The sequence below is a fragment of the Micromesistius poutassou genome, assembly GCF_964030765.1.
Source record: "Micromesistius poutassou genome assembly, chromosome: 10".
Taxonomy (NCBI): domain Eukaryota; kingdom Metazoa; phylum Chordata; class Actinopteri; order Gadiformes; family Gadidae; genus Micromesistius; species Micromesistius poutassou.
The window spans coordinates 11,013,695-11,032,059 of record NC_140280.1 but is presented as its reverse complement, the minus strand read 5'-3'; the positions used below and the strand labels follow the sequence as shown (position 1 = coordinate 11,032,059).

Below are 18,365 nucleotides of genomic sequence, written 5' to 3'. Positions count from 1 at the left end.
TGAAGCCCTTCACACTGTGTGATGGTATCTGATATACTGTATGCCAGCTAAACACTAACCACATGCAATCCATCTCTCACAGCTCTCCAGGTCCCATCAATGACCAGGAAAGATATTTGAAAATGACCCAGAAGGGATTAGCAAAACAAACGAGTGCTACCACAGCTCAGACTAAAGTGGTCAACAACACAGTTGGCCACAATTGACAGCAGATCTTTTGAGGAGCAGTCGTCAGTACCAGGTGAGCTTGATGGTTTTGTCCGCTGCGTTGCTACGTGTTTGATACCCCAGGAACCCGGTCCTACCCCCTGCTGAGTGCTGCCCCCTGACCCAGGGACCCGGTCCTACCCCCTGCTGAGTGCTGCCCATGCATTCACAATGAGCTGCTGCATTTCCGGCACAGTGAACATCACTTTGTGCACAGAGCATATCTAATCCGTCATTAAAGTACAATGTCTACCATGGTTCTGCAAATAGCCACATTTAGGATGAGTGCGTAGGCTACTGGCCCGCTGTCCTCAGAACTGCATTGCAGTATATACATCATGTTCCTGAAGTGGATTCTGGGATTTCTCCTCATGGACTATCTTCACGGTACAAAGCACCAAATTGGGCAGGGTTGTGCGTGGTTCCCACTGGTGTGTTTCACAGCCTGCAGGCAGCGTTACGTAAGCCACCAGCTGGGTGAGGAGTGGTTTGGCCTACAGGACAGACCTGTGACCCCGTTGCTCTCCTGCCTGGTTCACCGCCCCCCGGTCTGTGGACCAGGTGAGATATGGTGTGTAGAGCTGGTCTGTGGACCAGGTGAGATATGGTGTCTGCGTGTAGAGCTGGTCTGTGGACCAGGTGAGATATGGTGTCTGTGTGTAGAGCTGGTCTGTGGACCAGGTGAGATATGGTGTGTAGAGCTGGTCTGTGGACCAGGTGAGATATGGTGTGTAGAGCTGGTCTGTGAGAGAGGGAGGCACACTCCTCAGTTCAATCGATTTGAATAAAAATTGATTTTGAAAAGTCCTCATGGTTTGACCTCTGGTCTATAATATGCATTATTTTCAGGTAATATATTATACATTTAATACGCATGCTGGTAAACATCTTGTCTGAAGAACAACCATAAGCACAGAGGTGTATGTTCAGTCGTATGAAGATATGGAAACCATGTTGGACAGCATTTCCTGTTGCTCAGAGAACCAAAGGCTGAACAGACAGTAGTCTGGTACAACTCATCAGCATGGTCCTTAAGGTATCAGACAGTAGTCTGGTACAACTCATCAGCATGGTCCTTAAGGTATCAGACAGACAGTAGTCTGGTACAACTCATCAGCATGGTCCTTAAGGTATCAGACAGTAGTCTGGTACAACTCATCAGCATGGTCCTTAAGGTATCAGACAGACAGTAGTCTGGTACAACTCGGTCTTTAAGGGTATCAGACAGACAGTAGTCTGGTACAACTCGGTCTTTAAGGGTATCACAGAACTACATACGACAATGGCCACTTATGAACTACAAACATCAGATGGACGCCCTTCTCTGATTGGCCCACTAGCTTGCCTCGTCAGGGCTGCTTGCCCAAACGTGTTACACAAAAATGTCCATCTGATGAACTGAATTCAGCAACCAATAAGAATAATGAGTGTGAATATACATATATCTATAGTGTAGTTGGAATCATGTGTATTAAAGAGGAGAGCTTTCTAAAATAGAAGCACTGCTCTTAACGTGTCAACGACTAATTGTGTAAGTAATAACACAATGCCTTTATTAAATATGTAAGAGGTAGCTACTTAATAATACAATAACGTAGACTTTTGGGCCGTGTCACGGAACAGTCAGCACAGAAGGATGGAGATCCAGCCTTCCTCTTCCTCTGCCTTGTGACGCCTGTGTGGTAGATGTTGTTGATAATGCATCAGGCGAGTGCAGAGACGTGTGAAAGAGGTACAGAGAGGAAGCGTCTCTTTCAACACGGCTCCCTCTCACCACTCACTGGGGCTTCTCCAATCACTTTACAAAGAATGGGTCCTGCTCCAGACTGCCTTTGTGTTCGCGTCCCCCCGGGCGCTACTCCAGGTGGAACCTGGGATTTTATTCTTGAAATAGACTCTTTAATAATAATAAATAATAAGCATTAAAATCAATAATATAAATGATTGAAAATCAAAATCAAGTTCATTTTGTATCATGGCTCGTTTTATTGTTTGCTATTTTGATACTAACCCTATGAACTACAGCAAGGATACATGATCCATCAAATGACTGGATGAAGGATGATAAGGTATTTATGGATGGATGATAAGGTATGGATGGATGAAAAGATATTTATGGGTGGTGGTGATGGTGGTGGTGGTGGTGGTGGTGGTGATGGTGGTGGTGATGGTGGTGATGGTGGTGGTGGTGGTGGTGCTGGTGGTGGTGGGTGGTGGTGGTGATGGTGGTGGTGGTGGTGGATGGTGGGTGGTGATGGTGGTGGTGGTGGTGGGTGGGTGGTGGTGGTGGTGGTGGTGGTGGTGGTGGATGTATGTGTGGGATAATGGTGTCTTTGAATATGTCCTCCTGATCAATACCATTCCAGGGTGTGGATATCAGGACTGTACCAGCGCTGAATCAATGTGCTACAACATGAATCAACACAACCAGCCACCCGTCTCCTTGACAACATCAAAACCACAGACCAATTTCTGCTGATTTAAGTTGATAAAATGCCAATAACGTTTCAGATGAAGTAGCGTGTATCTTAGCGCTGCTGTTAACTGTGGTAGAAGGAAGACACCAAGGGGTGTCCCCTGATTGGACACAAGGGGCGTCCCCTGATTGGACACAAGGGGCGTCCCCTGATTGGACACAAGGGGCGTGCCCTGATTGGACACAAGGGGTGTCCAATCAGGGGACACCAAGGGGTGTCCCCTGATTGGACACAAGGGGCGTCCCCTGATTGGACACAAGGGGTGTCCAATCAGGGGACACCAAGGGGCGTCCCCTTATTGGACACAAGGGGTGTCCCCTGATTGGACACAAGGGGCGTCCCCTGATTGGACACAAGGGGCGTCCCCTGATTGGACACAAGGGGCGTCCCCTTATTGGACACAAGGGGTGTCCAATCAGGGGACACCAAGGGGCGTCCCCTGATTGGACACAAGGGGCGTCCCCTTATTGGACACAAGGGGTGTCCCCTGATTGGACACAAGGGGTGTCCCCATATTGGACTTAAGCCACCTCTTATCACGTGATTGGCCGGTTTGGAAAGTGAGCCATTCCTACGTCACTGACTTTTTCAAGTGTCCGTCTTGTATTTACTAAAGCATGTGGTTCTTGTCTCAGACATACGACAGCACAGGGTGGACAAGCAGAGAATCAGGCTTTTGTCCGTTAGCAGAACTGATTTGCATTCAGTTCTTGTGCCACCGACATGACTCAACATTTGACTAGGGGCAGATTACAGAGGGAGAGAGAGAGAGAGAGAGAGAGAGAGAGAGAGAGAGAGAGAGAGAGAGAGAGAGAGAGAGAGAGAGAGAGAGAGAGACAGACAGACAGACAGACAGACAGACAGACAGACAGACAGACAGACAGACACAGACAGACAGACAGACAGAAAGAGAGAGAGCAGTGGTCGGGATGGTGAAAAAAGGCGACAGCATGAAGCTGCTTTGACTGTTTTTAAAGTCTTTGTAAAACGGAGCCTCTGCTGCTCATGTTGATGAAACCTGAACCAGAAGCAGTGGAAGGCTGTTGATTATCTGCTCTGCGCTTTTCTAGCACAAGGAGCTGGAAGGAGACAGGCCACCTATGTGGTCAGAGATGTACAGTATATCTGTGTACACCTCATGCCTCCATATTGAACCTGTAATCACTCAACATGAGACCTGAGGGAGGTCACCTTAAATACTACATAATATCCCAGTTATGTCACCAGGATCCCGTTATTCAAGACCATAGTCTTCAAGTCGTGTAGCTCAGTGTTTAAATATAAATATATGGCGTCTCTCAGTGCCACCATACCCCACCTCATGCCAGCTCCCTACATTTGCAAAGGATGCAAATGAGCAAAGATAGACTAATGTTCTCACTCTGGTCCCTCCCCCACATCGTCTCATGCAGTCCCTGCTGTTAACGTAACATACACACAGCACGATGTTAACCAGTGTGCATCCGCATTGCAATATTACAACGCGTTGCTTGATAGGATGCACAGCACGTAATGTCCAGAAGGTCAATGAAGGGGTATTAGAGTACAATTAATCAGCAGTTTCCCTCCGATCCAGTGGGAGTGTATTTTAAGGCTAACACAACTGACGTGGTGAGGAGGGTGTCCTCTCTGGTGATCAGTCTTGCTGCAGGGATTACCTCATTGTTAATCCCAGCGAGACTCTGTGATTAAGGGATTACTTTGGCAAGTAATTTCCCAGCATGGGAAAGCCCAAATGCGGAAATAAAAAGCCAGAAGGCGAGAAAAAAGTTAGAGGGTGGAAATCTAAGGAAATACAAATGAGTGACTTCAACAGTATGCTCCAGGGTCAAAGAGTTAATAAGTAAGTAAGTAATAAGTAAGTGTTAAAGGAGGACAAAAGCTCTCTTTATTTGTTTGTATATTTTATTTGACCTTTACTTTAACAGGTTAGTCCCAAGAGATCTCTTTTTCAAGAGAGACCAACAAGGGAAGCAGAACTTTGTTGTAACGAGTTACAAAAAGTAACAGCAAAACATAACATCAACACACATTCCAATAGTTTGTGCTGCTGTTTGCAAAATACTTGAATTCACTCATAGGACTACCTAGAATACCTAATTCATTAAGTAGCCCAAGACAACCTATATAACATCCACTATTAAGAAAGGAATAGCAGAACACAGCTGTTCAGTTCATAACCAGCAGCAGCACAGGTCACTATTGTATTGATTGAGTAGTAATAAAACATAAGAGTTACTACACTGCTTATGTCAACAAATGCAATCCTCCATTTAACTCAATAACCCCTTTACACCTGCCATTAAAATGCATTTTGGGCAATCGATATCAATCAGATATCAATTAGATATCAATTGGATATCAATCAAAAATCAATCGGATATCAATTGGATATCATTCGGCTATCAATCGGTTATCAATCGGATGCCGCTGTATGGCAGATATGGCAGATTTCCCGCCTCCACCCCCCACACAAACCTCATTCTCGGGGTTAGAGAACAGAGTTAGCACTGGGCTGTAAGAGACACAGACTGAAGTGTGTTCCTGGTGGTCGGGGTTAGAGAACAGAGTTAGCACTGGGCTCTAAGAGACACAGACTGAAGTGTGTTCCTGGTGGTCGGGGTTAGAGAACAGAGTTAGCACTGGGCTGTAAGAGACACAGACTGAAGTGTGTTCCTGGTGGTCGGGGTTAGAGAACAGAGTTAGCACTGGGCTCTAAGGAGACTTCTGAAGGTGTCCCAGAACACAGTGCTATAGCCACTTCCTGTTAGTCCCAGGAGGAGCCGAGGTCCCAGGGCTCTGCTGCTCTGCTCTAGAGTAACCCCCGCTGAGCGCTCTCACACAACACCTGGTTGGTATATTGTCAGATGTGTCAGAGCTTAATGGTAGACGGTCAGCTGAAAACCATATGATGAGTAATTCTTGAAACATTGAATACAAATGTGTCTAGAACAGATGAAGAACTAATGAATATTAGTTTTATTTTGCCACAATGCCTGCTCTCCTTTGAAATGGAGACCACGGCCATTTGGAGTGGGATGAAAGTGTGTTTGTTATCACAGTGAGACCTGTGTCCATTCTTTTAAGGTTCTGAAACTAGTTTAGCACAAAAGGAGGTCACTTCATTCTGAGACGGTCCATGAGGGACTTAATCTACGATGGAACGACACAATACAGGAAATAGGTAATCTCCACGTAAGATATAATTACGAGCCCTGGACAATGGGTTTTTACATAGATGATAACATTATATAATATCATACAAAGTACAGTAAGACAGCGAGCTGTTTCCAGATAGAAGGCCAGTAGCCTACAAAAATATAAAGTAGCATGAAGCTGGCAGTAGCTGCTAAGGCCGTGAACTGTTCTCTGAGCTGTCTCTCAGAGAACCAGCCCTCTCCGTCTCAGAACACTAACATGGAGTCTGCTGTTACAACGTTTACACTCCCAACCGCTTTCAATGAGTCCTTTATCAATTCAATACTCATCATTTTTAATAATTTGTATGAACATAGCATATATGTAAGGCACACGTTTATAGTTCACTTAAATCAGCTTGATGCCATCAATATCCTCATCCTTTAAATCTATTATTGGTAGTACAAACGCTTCCTTATTACTCAAACACACTTCCAAAGAAAATCTTATATGTATATATATATATATAAGATTTTCTTTCATATATATATTATATATAGTTACAGTTTTTGCCCATTGCTTGAACACTATAGACACATGCTTAGACCAAAGTAACACAACTTGAGGTAAGCGCTGCTTTGCACTTTAGTTGCAATTGTGCAACACCTCCTTTCTGCAACACACTTGCTCCTGCACACTACACACTATTTCATACATAAGACACTTGGTTCATGAAATCTCAGCGTACCATTGGAAAAACACATCTATTCAACATACAAAACACATTGGGCAATTGAAAATACTTAGATACACCTGAAAACACTTACTTACTAAACTGAACACCAATCAGCCAGCTCCAAAAAGGCCAAAGGGCAATGGTGCGCGTCCCGGGGCAGCGCGGGGGATGTCTCATTGTGTGCAGCCATAAGCCTTCGAGGGTTACTGCACCATCATGAAAAAATAGGTCCCTACAATACCCAACATATCATCACATTTCTAGATGCACTTCATGATGCAGCTGTACAGGACCGACCAGAGCAGCCCAGGTTTGTTGTTGTCTGGGATAATGTTAGTTTCCATCGGGCTGTTGTGGTCCGGAACTGGTTCACCAACAATTTGAAGTCGTATACTTGCCCCCTTACTCACCATTTGTAAACCCTATAGAAGATTTATTTTCGGCTTGGTGATGGCGCGTATATGACCACCAACCACATGCCCGCATGCCTCTTCTGCAGGCAATGGAGCAGGCCTGCGGAGACATTGAGGTAAGGTCAATCCATGGATGGATTCAACACACAAGGAGAGGAACCATAAGCCCACCCACGCACAATTGCAGTGTTTTTCTGTGTTTACAGTACAGTAGTGTATTTTTGGTTTATTTTTGCTTAAAATGAATTTACTGCACTGTAAAGTACCGTACTGCAATATACAGTATTGAGTATTTGATTTTTTGGTTGTTGTGAATTTCTGTGGAACTGAATAAAAACAGTGAACATGAAAGACTGCAGTGTTTTATATAAAGTAGACTAGTGTGTTGCTGCTGATCTGAAAGTGTATTCATATGATGCAAGTGTGTATCATTTTGTCATCAGAGTGACATTTTGACAAAGGATTGTTAGGTTTCGAGAGCAGAGTTTCAATTTGACGTAGATGTGAATGGTATGGTGCCCAGTGTTGTCTTATTTGCTTGAGTGTTGAGTTTTGACACAATGAGCCAAGTTTTGCAAAACGTGTTCAAGCAACAGGTAAACACTGTAATAAGCAACGGGTAAAAACTGTAACAAGCAACGGGTAAAAACTGTACCAAGCAACGGGTGAACACTGTAATAATCATGGACATTGTGTGGATCCACATGCAGAGGTGGAAAGGATTACCGATCCAGAAGTAAAAGTCCATGCCAGTAATTTCAGTCAGCTCTATAGATGTGCTAATTAGTACTAGCCAAGCGGCACAGCTGATGAATGTAATCAGCTGGCTGCATGGGTGGGGGGGCCATGACATGGCAGGGGTGTCTAAACCTAGTGTGTGTGTGTGTGTGTGTGTGTGTGTGTGTGTGTGTGTGTGTGTGTGTGTGTGTGTGTGTGTGTGTGTGTGTGTGTATGTGTGTGTGTGTATAAGGCTACCAGGACCCAGCTCATTGAGTTCCTCTAAGGCGGAGGGTGTTGGAGCAGTTTGACCACATAATCTGCAGCTCAAAGTGCAATTATGACAACTTTTTCTCTGGCAGCCAATGGCTTCCTTCCCCCAGCCCAGGACGTCCTCATTAGGACTGAACACGGAGCCGTTCAGGGGGTTGGTGGAACTATGGACCACACGCTATCCTTGAGCTCAATTATTTTTATAACGCTAATCGACCAAGCCACCAAGGCTTTTTGTAGGGAGACATTTCCTCTAATTGACACTGCTTCCATTGACTTGAAACATTGTTATTAAGAACTTTTAGCAGTGCTCATCTCAGAAAACATTCCTCAAGTTTGACATTTCTTGCAAGTGCACAAATTTACAAATCTGTACACAATTTATATCAAGACAACCAAAGCTGAGTTCCCCTTATGTAAACAAAGACATTCATATGTAGAATAAGAATGATTGTCAAATGCATGTTTCCTAGGCTTCCTATGATTTTCTTAATTATTTATTTTAAAAAATGTTTAGCTTTTACCACTTGATGTTTCAGCATGTTGGCTCAAAGAAATGTGCAAAATAAATATATCTAATATCCCCTGGTGGTTGTTCTCTAGGTGTAGCGACAGATGATATCTAATATCCCCTGGTGGTTGTTCTCTAGGTGTAGTGACAGATGATATCTAATATCCCCTGGTGGTTGTTCTCTAGGTGTAGTGACAGATGATATCTAATATCCTCTGGTTGTTGTTCTCTAGGTGTATCCCAGTGAACAGAGGCTCTCATTGTGCTGATAGCACCAGTGGGCGTCGCCTCGTCCCTCAAGACACAACAGTGTTTATTCTAAACGCTCCAGCCCACACGTCTGCACTCAGAGGACCACCTCCTGGATCCACACAAAGGCTATCTCCACCAATCACCACACGGCGTTCCTGAAAATGATATCAACCCCCCACCCGGAACCCGCTGCAGGGAGACTTCCTGTCCGTAATGATGACCGTGTGACAGACTGAATGGTAATGATACACTTTAAGGTAATGATGACCGTGTGACAGACTGAATGGTAATGATACACTTTAAGGTAATGATGACCATGTGTTTGTGTAGTGACAGACTGAATGGTAATGATACACTTTAAGGTAATGATGACCATGTGTTTGTGTAGTGACAGACTGAATGGTAATGATATACTTTAAGGTAATGATGACCATGTGTTTGTGTAGTGACAGACTGAATGGTAATGATACACTTTAAGGTAATGATGACCGTGTGTTTGTGTAGTGATAGACTGAATGGTAATGATAAACTTTAAGGTAATGATGACCGTGTGTTTGTGTAGTGACAGACTGAATGGTAATGATAAACTTTAAGGTAATGATGGCCGTGTGTTTGTGTAGTGACAGACTGAATGGTAATGATACACTTTAAGGTAATGATGACCATGTGTTTGTGTAGTGAAAGACTGAATGGTAATGATACACTTTAAAGTAAGTGAAACTAGACGCAGCATGAAAGATTACCTTTGTGTCTGTGTGTGTGTGTGCTTGTTCAAATCATGGACTTATGGATGTTTTGCAGTGAGGTTAGGGTTAGGGTTAGGGTTTGACCCCGTGTGCTGACCCTAAATCATGGACTTATGGATGTTTTGCAGTGCAGTGTGGTTTAATTGTGGCTGATCATATCTTGTATTAACATCTGAAGGCTTCTCTCCTAACCCTCTTATTCTATGGTCTATTAACTGTTTCAGAGGGCTGGTGGTCGTCACTCCCCCACTAAAAATAGTGTTTGTGTTGCTACAGTCCATAATGCTCTGTCTCCATGACAACAAGAGGCATCCCCCCTCGCCCGCATAGAGACTTCACCACTCTTGAGCACCAGCATCCTTCAAAACAACACAAGCACACTCTACAGATGAACACACACACACACACATCCACCCATACACTTTCTTTTTACTATTATGCATTATTAATAAATGGACACGCACACAATCCACCAAACACACACATTAAGCTATAGCAGAGGATATAACTGGGGTAGCTTCCCCGCTGCTGCTCCTCTGACCCCAGACACACTCTGATGACATGTTGGCCAACCACCCAGACCGCCGTGTGGAAGGAAGACTCTTTAGAGATCAACCAGCAGAACGGCTTCATGCTATACTGTAGAGTGTGGATGTTAACGTCCTATTCAAACAAGGCTCCAGCTAGTACTGAGAACCACAAGCCATTTAGTTTGTCATCATTTAAATTGTTGCCTAAACCATTACATGTCATTAATGACCTACATGTGAATAACTTCACGTTGTAGGCATATACACTGCACAGCAAACGTTTTGGTATGGTATTAGACAATTCGATTTTGATTTGACATCCATATCATGTCATGATGTTATTTGATATACATTTTCTTATTGCCAGGCTGTTATTTAATGAGCTCATGGTAACATATCATTAAAAACTTTAAAGAGCAAATTCTATTTATTTTTGGGTTGTTTTCAAACCATGTATGGGAAACACAAACTAGCGTTGATGTCAACATGGTGACACTAGATATATATATATATATACATATACATATATATATATAGTATATTTGACTCATTGCTCTTCCACTTCCAGTGGTTGTTTCCAGCACCATTTATGCACCTTATTTTAGATCCAGAATGAGGCCAGCACAGTGAGTTCTGCACGTCCATAATGGTATAGACCTCAATGTGCACTAGAATGTCTGTGTGTAGCTGTTGGTCCATGTGTAAAGGAACGTTATAGTTCAGTGCTTTTCTTTCTGTTGTCTCCGTCTAGGCGCTGGTTTCTTTGTCCATCTCTCTGGACATGATGCTCTACTGGACACTGCAGGGCTCCACTGAAGGTTGGTTACACAGATACATTCAAGGTGCTTTGAATCAAGCACATTGAGCAATAAGCAAGACGTAGGAATATTGGGATGGGTGCAATACAAACATCTGAGTCTGGCCTCAAGCCCATAGACCTCTGAAGAATAAGTCCCGCCTCCGAGGCTCCGGTTCCCTCGGTCAAATGTCTATGGGGAATAACACGGGGTTTATGAATGATCGTACATAACAAACTCTGTAGGTGGCGGAGAAGTAAAAGCTGCGTCACGTTTTGAACTACACACTTTTTCCATCTAGTTCCGACTGGCTTTTTGGATTTTTGGTGCCGTTAAAGAAGCATTAATAATCATTTACTACTTTAATGGCACCGACAATCCAAAAACCCAGTGGAAACCACCCCATGCACGAAGAATTAAAAGCTCTGTCACGTTTTGAACTACACACTTGGGAGAGTCGTGACGTCCAAAGTCTGCGCAGACAGCATAATGCTTCTTCATAATAGCTAACTACTTTCACTACTTCTTTCATGTTATTTCCCGTAGACATTTAACCTCGGAGGCGGGACTTATTCTTCAGAGGTCTATTGAGGGTTTTTCCACAAATGGAAAACTGAAAGGACCAATCAGCGCCAGGGGGCGGGACTGTCAGTTGGTGAGAGTCCACAGTCTGCAGAACTTCGGAAAAATTCCTGGCCCCCGCCGAGGGAGGGGCACAGACCACGGAGCAAACTAATGATCCCAGAAAGAGACATTTGCACTTCAGGTTTATCAGAGAAGAAAATGTTTTTGATTTAATTCATCCGCCCGGATTCAGCAAGAGCAAAGAGAGTGGCTGCGTCATTTTGATTGGCTGGAGTGTTGTTCAACACAAAGGCCACGCCCATATGTGGAAATCAATGGCTGCCACACCAAGGTCAGACTGATATTCATTAACGCAAACCTGAGTGTCTGAATGTTGTACCCTGTGTAAATAAATACTGCTACGGATAAGACCCAAGCCAGCAGCGTCTAGCTCTTCATGGTTAAACTACAACGGAGGATTTCAAACTGTTCATCACATGGAGAACTGTCGTGGTTGTCTCTGTGTGAGGTCATTTAGATTTGGTTGCGACCAATTAGGGCATCTCTTCCAAGATTGGTCCAGGAATTAATTTAGTCTCTCTATGACAGGTGTGTGAAATGCAACACGTTCAATGGCAGACAGATTGACTGTGGGAGGCTGCAGACAGTGTGGGGGCATTTATCTACATTTCGTTTCTAAACCTTGCTCTCTTCTCATATTTTTCGGTTCTGTCTCTCTCTTTGCAACTCTGTAATTTAACCAAAAGCAGCTTTCATTTGACAGGATATTCCATATAAGCCTCTTTCCTGAATTGGCGCTAAATACAATTAAAGATATACACACATACGCTCTACAGCTACAGTGTCCCTTCTGACTATTTGTTAAACATGCGTTAATGCAATGCAATGAATTCAATTGCAAGTTGAAGACAGAAGACTTCTGTGGTGATTCCAGGAGAGGATCCATCACCTCCTCCTGTCTTCATGAGGTCTGCTCCGTCACCACCAGTCCACATCCAGCCTACACATCCCTCATCACAGCCAGCCTACACATCCCTCATCACATCCAGCCTACACATCCCTCATCACAGCCAGCCTCTACATCCCTCATCACATCCAGCCTACACATCCCTCATCAGAGCCAGCCTCTACATCCCTCATCACATCCAGCCTCTACATCCCTCATCACATCCAGCCTCTACATCCCTCATCACATCCAGCTTCTACATCCCTCATCACAGCCAGCCTCTACATCCCTCATCACATCCAGCCTCTACATCCCTCATCACAGCCAGCCTCTACATCCCTCATCACAGCCAGCCTCTACATCCCTCATCACAGCCAGCCTCTACATCCCTCATCACAGCCAGCCTCTACATCCCTCATCACATCCAGCCTCTACATCCCTCATCACAGCCAGCCTCTACATCCCTCATCACAGCCAGCCTCTACATCCCTCATCACATCCAGCCTCTACATCCCTCATCACAGCCAGCCTCTACATCCCTCATCACAGCCAGCCTCTACATCCCTCATCACAGCCAGCCTCTACATCCCTCATCACATCCAGCCTCTACATCCCTCATCACAGCCAGCCTCTACATCCCTCATCACAGCCAGCCTCTACATCCCTCATCACATCCAGCCTCTACATCCCTCATCACAGCCAGCCTCTACATCCCTCATCACAGCCAGCCCCTACATCCCTCATCACAGCCAGCCTCTACATCCCTCATCACAGCCAGCCTCTACATCCCTCATCACAGCCATTCTGCCACTCAGGTCCACAACATGCACCCGTCCATTTAGGAGTAACAGCCTCTCATCCTCCACCTCCACACTGTACCCTTCATCATCCTCCACCTCCACACTGTACCCTTCATCATCCTCCACCTCCACACTGTACCCTTCATCATCCTCCACACTGTACCCTTCATCATCCTCCACACTGTACCCTTCATCATCCTCCACCTCCACACTGTACCCTTCATCACCTCCACACTGTACCCTTCATCATCCTCCACCTCCACACTGTACCCTTCATCATCCTCCACACTGTACCCTTCATCCTCCACCTCCACACTGTACCCTTCATCATCCTCCACACTGTACCCTTCATCATCCTCCACCTCCACACTGTACCCTTCATCATCCTCCACCTCTACACTGTACCCTTCATCCTCCACCTCCACACTGTACCCTTCATCATCCTCCACCTCCACACTGTACCCTTCATCATCCTCCACACTGTACCCTTCATCATCCTCCACCTCCACACTGTACCCTTCATCCTTCTTCATCCTAGTCGGTTCATTCTCTGGGAGGAATACAATTTTTGATGCAGTTCTATATATTTTATTGTGTGTGTGTGTGTGTGTGTGTGTGTGTGTGTGTGTGTGTGTGTGTGTGTGTGTGTGTGTGTGTGTGTGTGTGTGTGTGTGTGAGAGTGTTTTCACATGTACCTAACAGACTAGATCGTGGTGTTTAACGTAGACCGTGTCGAGGGTTGCTCCTCCAATATGAACCAAACCCCTGATGACTGAGACACGACGTTCCTTCACTCGAGGCTGCGGCTCGCACTCGTCGTGTCGACGGAAAGGGTATCCTTATGGGGGCAGGCCGCTTACGTCACACTATGAATTGAATTCTCACGATTCTTCGTTTCCCTGCACCGGGGGTGTCACGCCTACGTACTCCACTCCGTGCGCTGCACACTCCCCTAAACCCCGCCGCGCTACACGGAGCGGCTTTATACCGCTGCCATCGCGGCTAAATATAGCCCTACAGTCGGCCTCCTGCAGGAGTGTGATGCGGTCCATCATGATTCGCGGAGAGTGGGTTATAGTCTCTCTCCCCGTGGGGAGTTCCCGTAGAACTGGTGTAGCCTAGATGTGCGCTGTCGCCTTGTAATTCAATTCAATCCACTTTATTTCAGGCCACGTAAACGTAAGGTATGTTTCATAGGCTATAGACCCTAAAACATACAGGCGTCCGATCGTTTCATTAGCCAACACGTCACCACCCCCTCCGTTGTGACTGTTATCCGTGCAGATCGAGTTATAAATGATGCATGCTGCGGCTCATTGTCGTTAATAATTCGCCGCAGATGGCTCTCCTTTTTCCGCCTCGGCGAACCGCACGACTTTCGGCTAAGGCTATTAGTGTGGGAATTCGTGCCACTATCCACATCGATTAAATGAGCTGATCTCATGTACCTGTCGGGTAAAGCCCCGCGGTAGTCCGGTGAAGGGACAGCGCTCTATGTGAAGCCCGTGCAGGGAGCGATACCCCGGAATGACAGACCCCAGTGATGCCCCCCTACCCCGGCGTCACGGAGAGCAGTGACGTCCTCACGGAGAGACCGGGAGAGTTTCTCTAATGGGAGAGTTTCTCTAATGGGAGAGTTTCTTAAATGGGCCACTCGACCTGAGCAAGTTCAACATGGTCCTCGGGTCCACACTGTCTTTATCTCTGTTTCCTCTCCACAACACAGGCACTGGTTTAATCCAACACAGGCACTGGTTTGATCCACCCGGTGGGACACACCAGGTGTCACTCGGACTGGAGCGGACAGGACCTCCCTAACGGGGTCCGACTCTGGGCAGACAGCACTAGACCTGGCCGTTCAGCCGAGGCCTAATTAAAATAGGAATTATCCATGGTAACTTAAATGTAATATTCAACAGAATTAAAACTCTCTCTCTCTCTCTCTCTCTCTCTCTCTCTCTCTCTCTCTCTCTCTCTCTCTCTCTCTCCTGATAAAGTAGCCATGTTGTTTAAATAAGCACCGTTGAACTCACGAAAGCCTCCGGGTGTAAAACAAGAAGAGGAGCCACTCAACTATTTGTAGAGGTGCTGGAGACAAAGGTCGAGGCACTCCCCCTCCACCTCCTCCTCCGAGACCAGGTCCGTCACGGGGCGCATCGGCGGCGGCTCGCTCTCCCGCAGCGGGGGCCTCATCTCCCGGAGGAAGAGCTCCAGGAACCGCCGGAAGGTCTTTTCTTCTGCTGCAGACCCGGCCATCTCTTCTCATTCCCGGACACTCAGGAGAACAAGCCCGCCGAACACAGCGCTGCTGGAGTACTTCAGGTCGCGAGCTGCTGGACGCTTTTCCCGCTCGGCCCCGGGTGTGTGTGAGCGCGCGCGCGTAAACGGAGAACGGGCGGGTGGGCGGTTCGACGGTGACGGAGGCTCGAGAGACGCCTCCTGTAGCCGCTGCACTCGTGAACGCGCACGTACGTATAGGCGAGCGACGGGCGGTTGGCTGACGTCTCGAGCGCTGGTGACTGAACGGCGCTCAGCGGCGGGACCGGGGGCGCGTGTGAGGGTATAGATATACGGAGGCGGAGATCACGTGTATGTAAAGCAACATACACACAACACACAACATACACAACACACAACATACATACACACAACATACACACAACACACAACATACACACAACATACAACACACACACACAACATACACACAACATACATACACACAACATACATACACACATACACACAACACACAACGTACACACAACACACAACATACATACACACAACATACAACATACACACAACACACAACATACACACAACATACACACACACAACATACACACAACACACAAAATACACACAACATACATACACACAACATACACACAACACAACATACATACACACAACACACAACATACACACAACACACACACACAACATACATACACACAACACACAACATACACACAACACACACACAACATACACACAACACACAAAATACATACAACATACATACACACAACATACACACAACACACACACAACATACACACAACACACAAAATACATACAACATACACACAACATACACACAACACACAACATACACACAACACACAACATACACACAACATACATACACACAACATACACACAACACACAACATACATACAACACACAACATACACACAACATACATACACACAACATACGACATACACACAACATACATACACACAACATACAACATACACACAACATACATACAACACAACATACAACATACACACAACATACAACACACAACATACACATAACATACAACATACACACAACATACATACAACATACACACAACATACACACAACATACATACACACAACATACATACAACATACATACACACTACATACACACAACATACATACACACAACATACAACACACACAACATACATACAACATACACACAACATACACACAACATACTACACACAACATACACACAACATACAACATACACACAACATACATACACACAACACACAACATACACACAACATACATACACACAACATACACACAACACACAACATACATACACACAACACACAACATACACACAACATACATACACACAACATACACACAATATACACACAACATACACACAACACACATGTTGGGAAAATCAGTCTGTCTAGTTACTTGACCAGAGAAAATGAGACGGAGAGGTAATAAAGTCTGTCAGCACGAGGGCCTCGGATTTATTAAGTAAAATGGTAAAAGTGATACAGGTACATAAAGCGTGAGAGATCGAATATTTCTAAGTCCCTATCAGCGCTGAGGTCGTCTGGAGCTTCGCCTCCGTGGAAGTTCTGCTTCAGAAGAGTGTGAGATGATCTGTGTGGTATGGTCTTATGCTGTGTTTTCCTCCTAACGAGGTGTGTGTGCTTAGGGTTGGTGTGTGTGTTTTTGGATGTTATCAGGGCTGGTGTGGGGGTTACCTGGATCCAGCTCCCCGTTCAGCTCCCTAACCTTGGGAAAGGCGGGAGGCGCCCTGGGCTGCGGTTAGACTATGTGTTAATGACTGTGGTCCAACGGTGGGATTTCTAACCGTCTTCTGGGTTGACTGGATCTTATGGGTCATGACATAAAAGTTGAAAGGCGTACTACACACCTGTTCTTGCGAATGTGTGGTGCATTGTCTGAGTCTCTAGCATCTCTCCATGTTGGGACATCCGGCCTCCGGCTCAGGCCTTGACCTGAAGAATAGCTGGTTATGTGTGTGTTAGTTTAGAACACGGGTTAACTATATTCGTAATGTACGTATCATGTGGTGTGTTCATAACGTACATATCATGTGGTGTGCTCATTGGGCTGTTTTTCCCATCACACATACACACAACACACAACATACATACAACACACAACATACACACAACACACAACATACATACAACATACTACACACAACATACAACATACACACAACATACACACAACATACACACAACATACAACATACACACAACATACAACATACACACAACATACAACATACACACAACATACATACACACAACATACAACATACACACAACATAGACACAACACACAACATACACACAACATACATACAACATACACACAACATACATACAACATAGACACAACACACAACATAGACACAACATACACACAACATACACACAACATACACACAACATACATACAACATACACACAACATACACACAACACACAACATACACACACACAACATACATACACACAACATACACACAACACACAACATACACACAACACAACATACACACAACATACAACATACAACACACAACATACAACAACAACACAAAACATACACACAACATACACACAACATACAACACACAACATACAACATACACACAACATACACTACGCGTTCCCCTCTAGGATCATCGTAAAATCATCTCAAAATTAATCTCAAGTGAACAGCATGAGCTGGTGGCTATTTCTGCCTACAGAACTATAGGACTGTCTCTATAGGACTGTGTCTCTATAGGACTGTCTCTATATGACTGTGTCTCTAGGACTGTGTCTCTATAGGACTGTCTCTATATGACTGTGTCTCTAGGACTGTGTCTCTATAGGACTGTCTCTTTATAGGACTGTGTCTCTTTATAGGACTGTGTCTCTATAGGACTGTCTCTATAGGA

At 45.2% G+C, this 18,365-nt stretch overlaps 1 protein-coding gene across 1 annotated transcript in view; it reads right to left on the bottom strand.

Moving 5' to 3' along the window:
- ppm1e (protein phosphatase, Mg2+/Mn2+ dependent, 1E) overlaps positions 1-15,467 on the bottom strand; it is a gene marked incomplete at its 3' end in the record, with an annotated part of 41,216 nt that extends 25,749 nt beyond the window's left edge. The window contains 1 exon segment of the mRNA XM_084474221.1: positions 15,203-15,467. Within this exon segment, the coding sequence (XP_084330347.1) occupies positions 15,203-15,384 (182 nt within the window). The 5' untranslated portion in view covers positions 15,385-15,467.
- Positions 15,468-18,365: the final 2,898 nt, after the last annotated feature.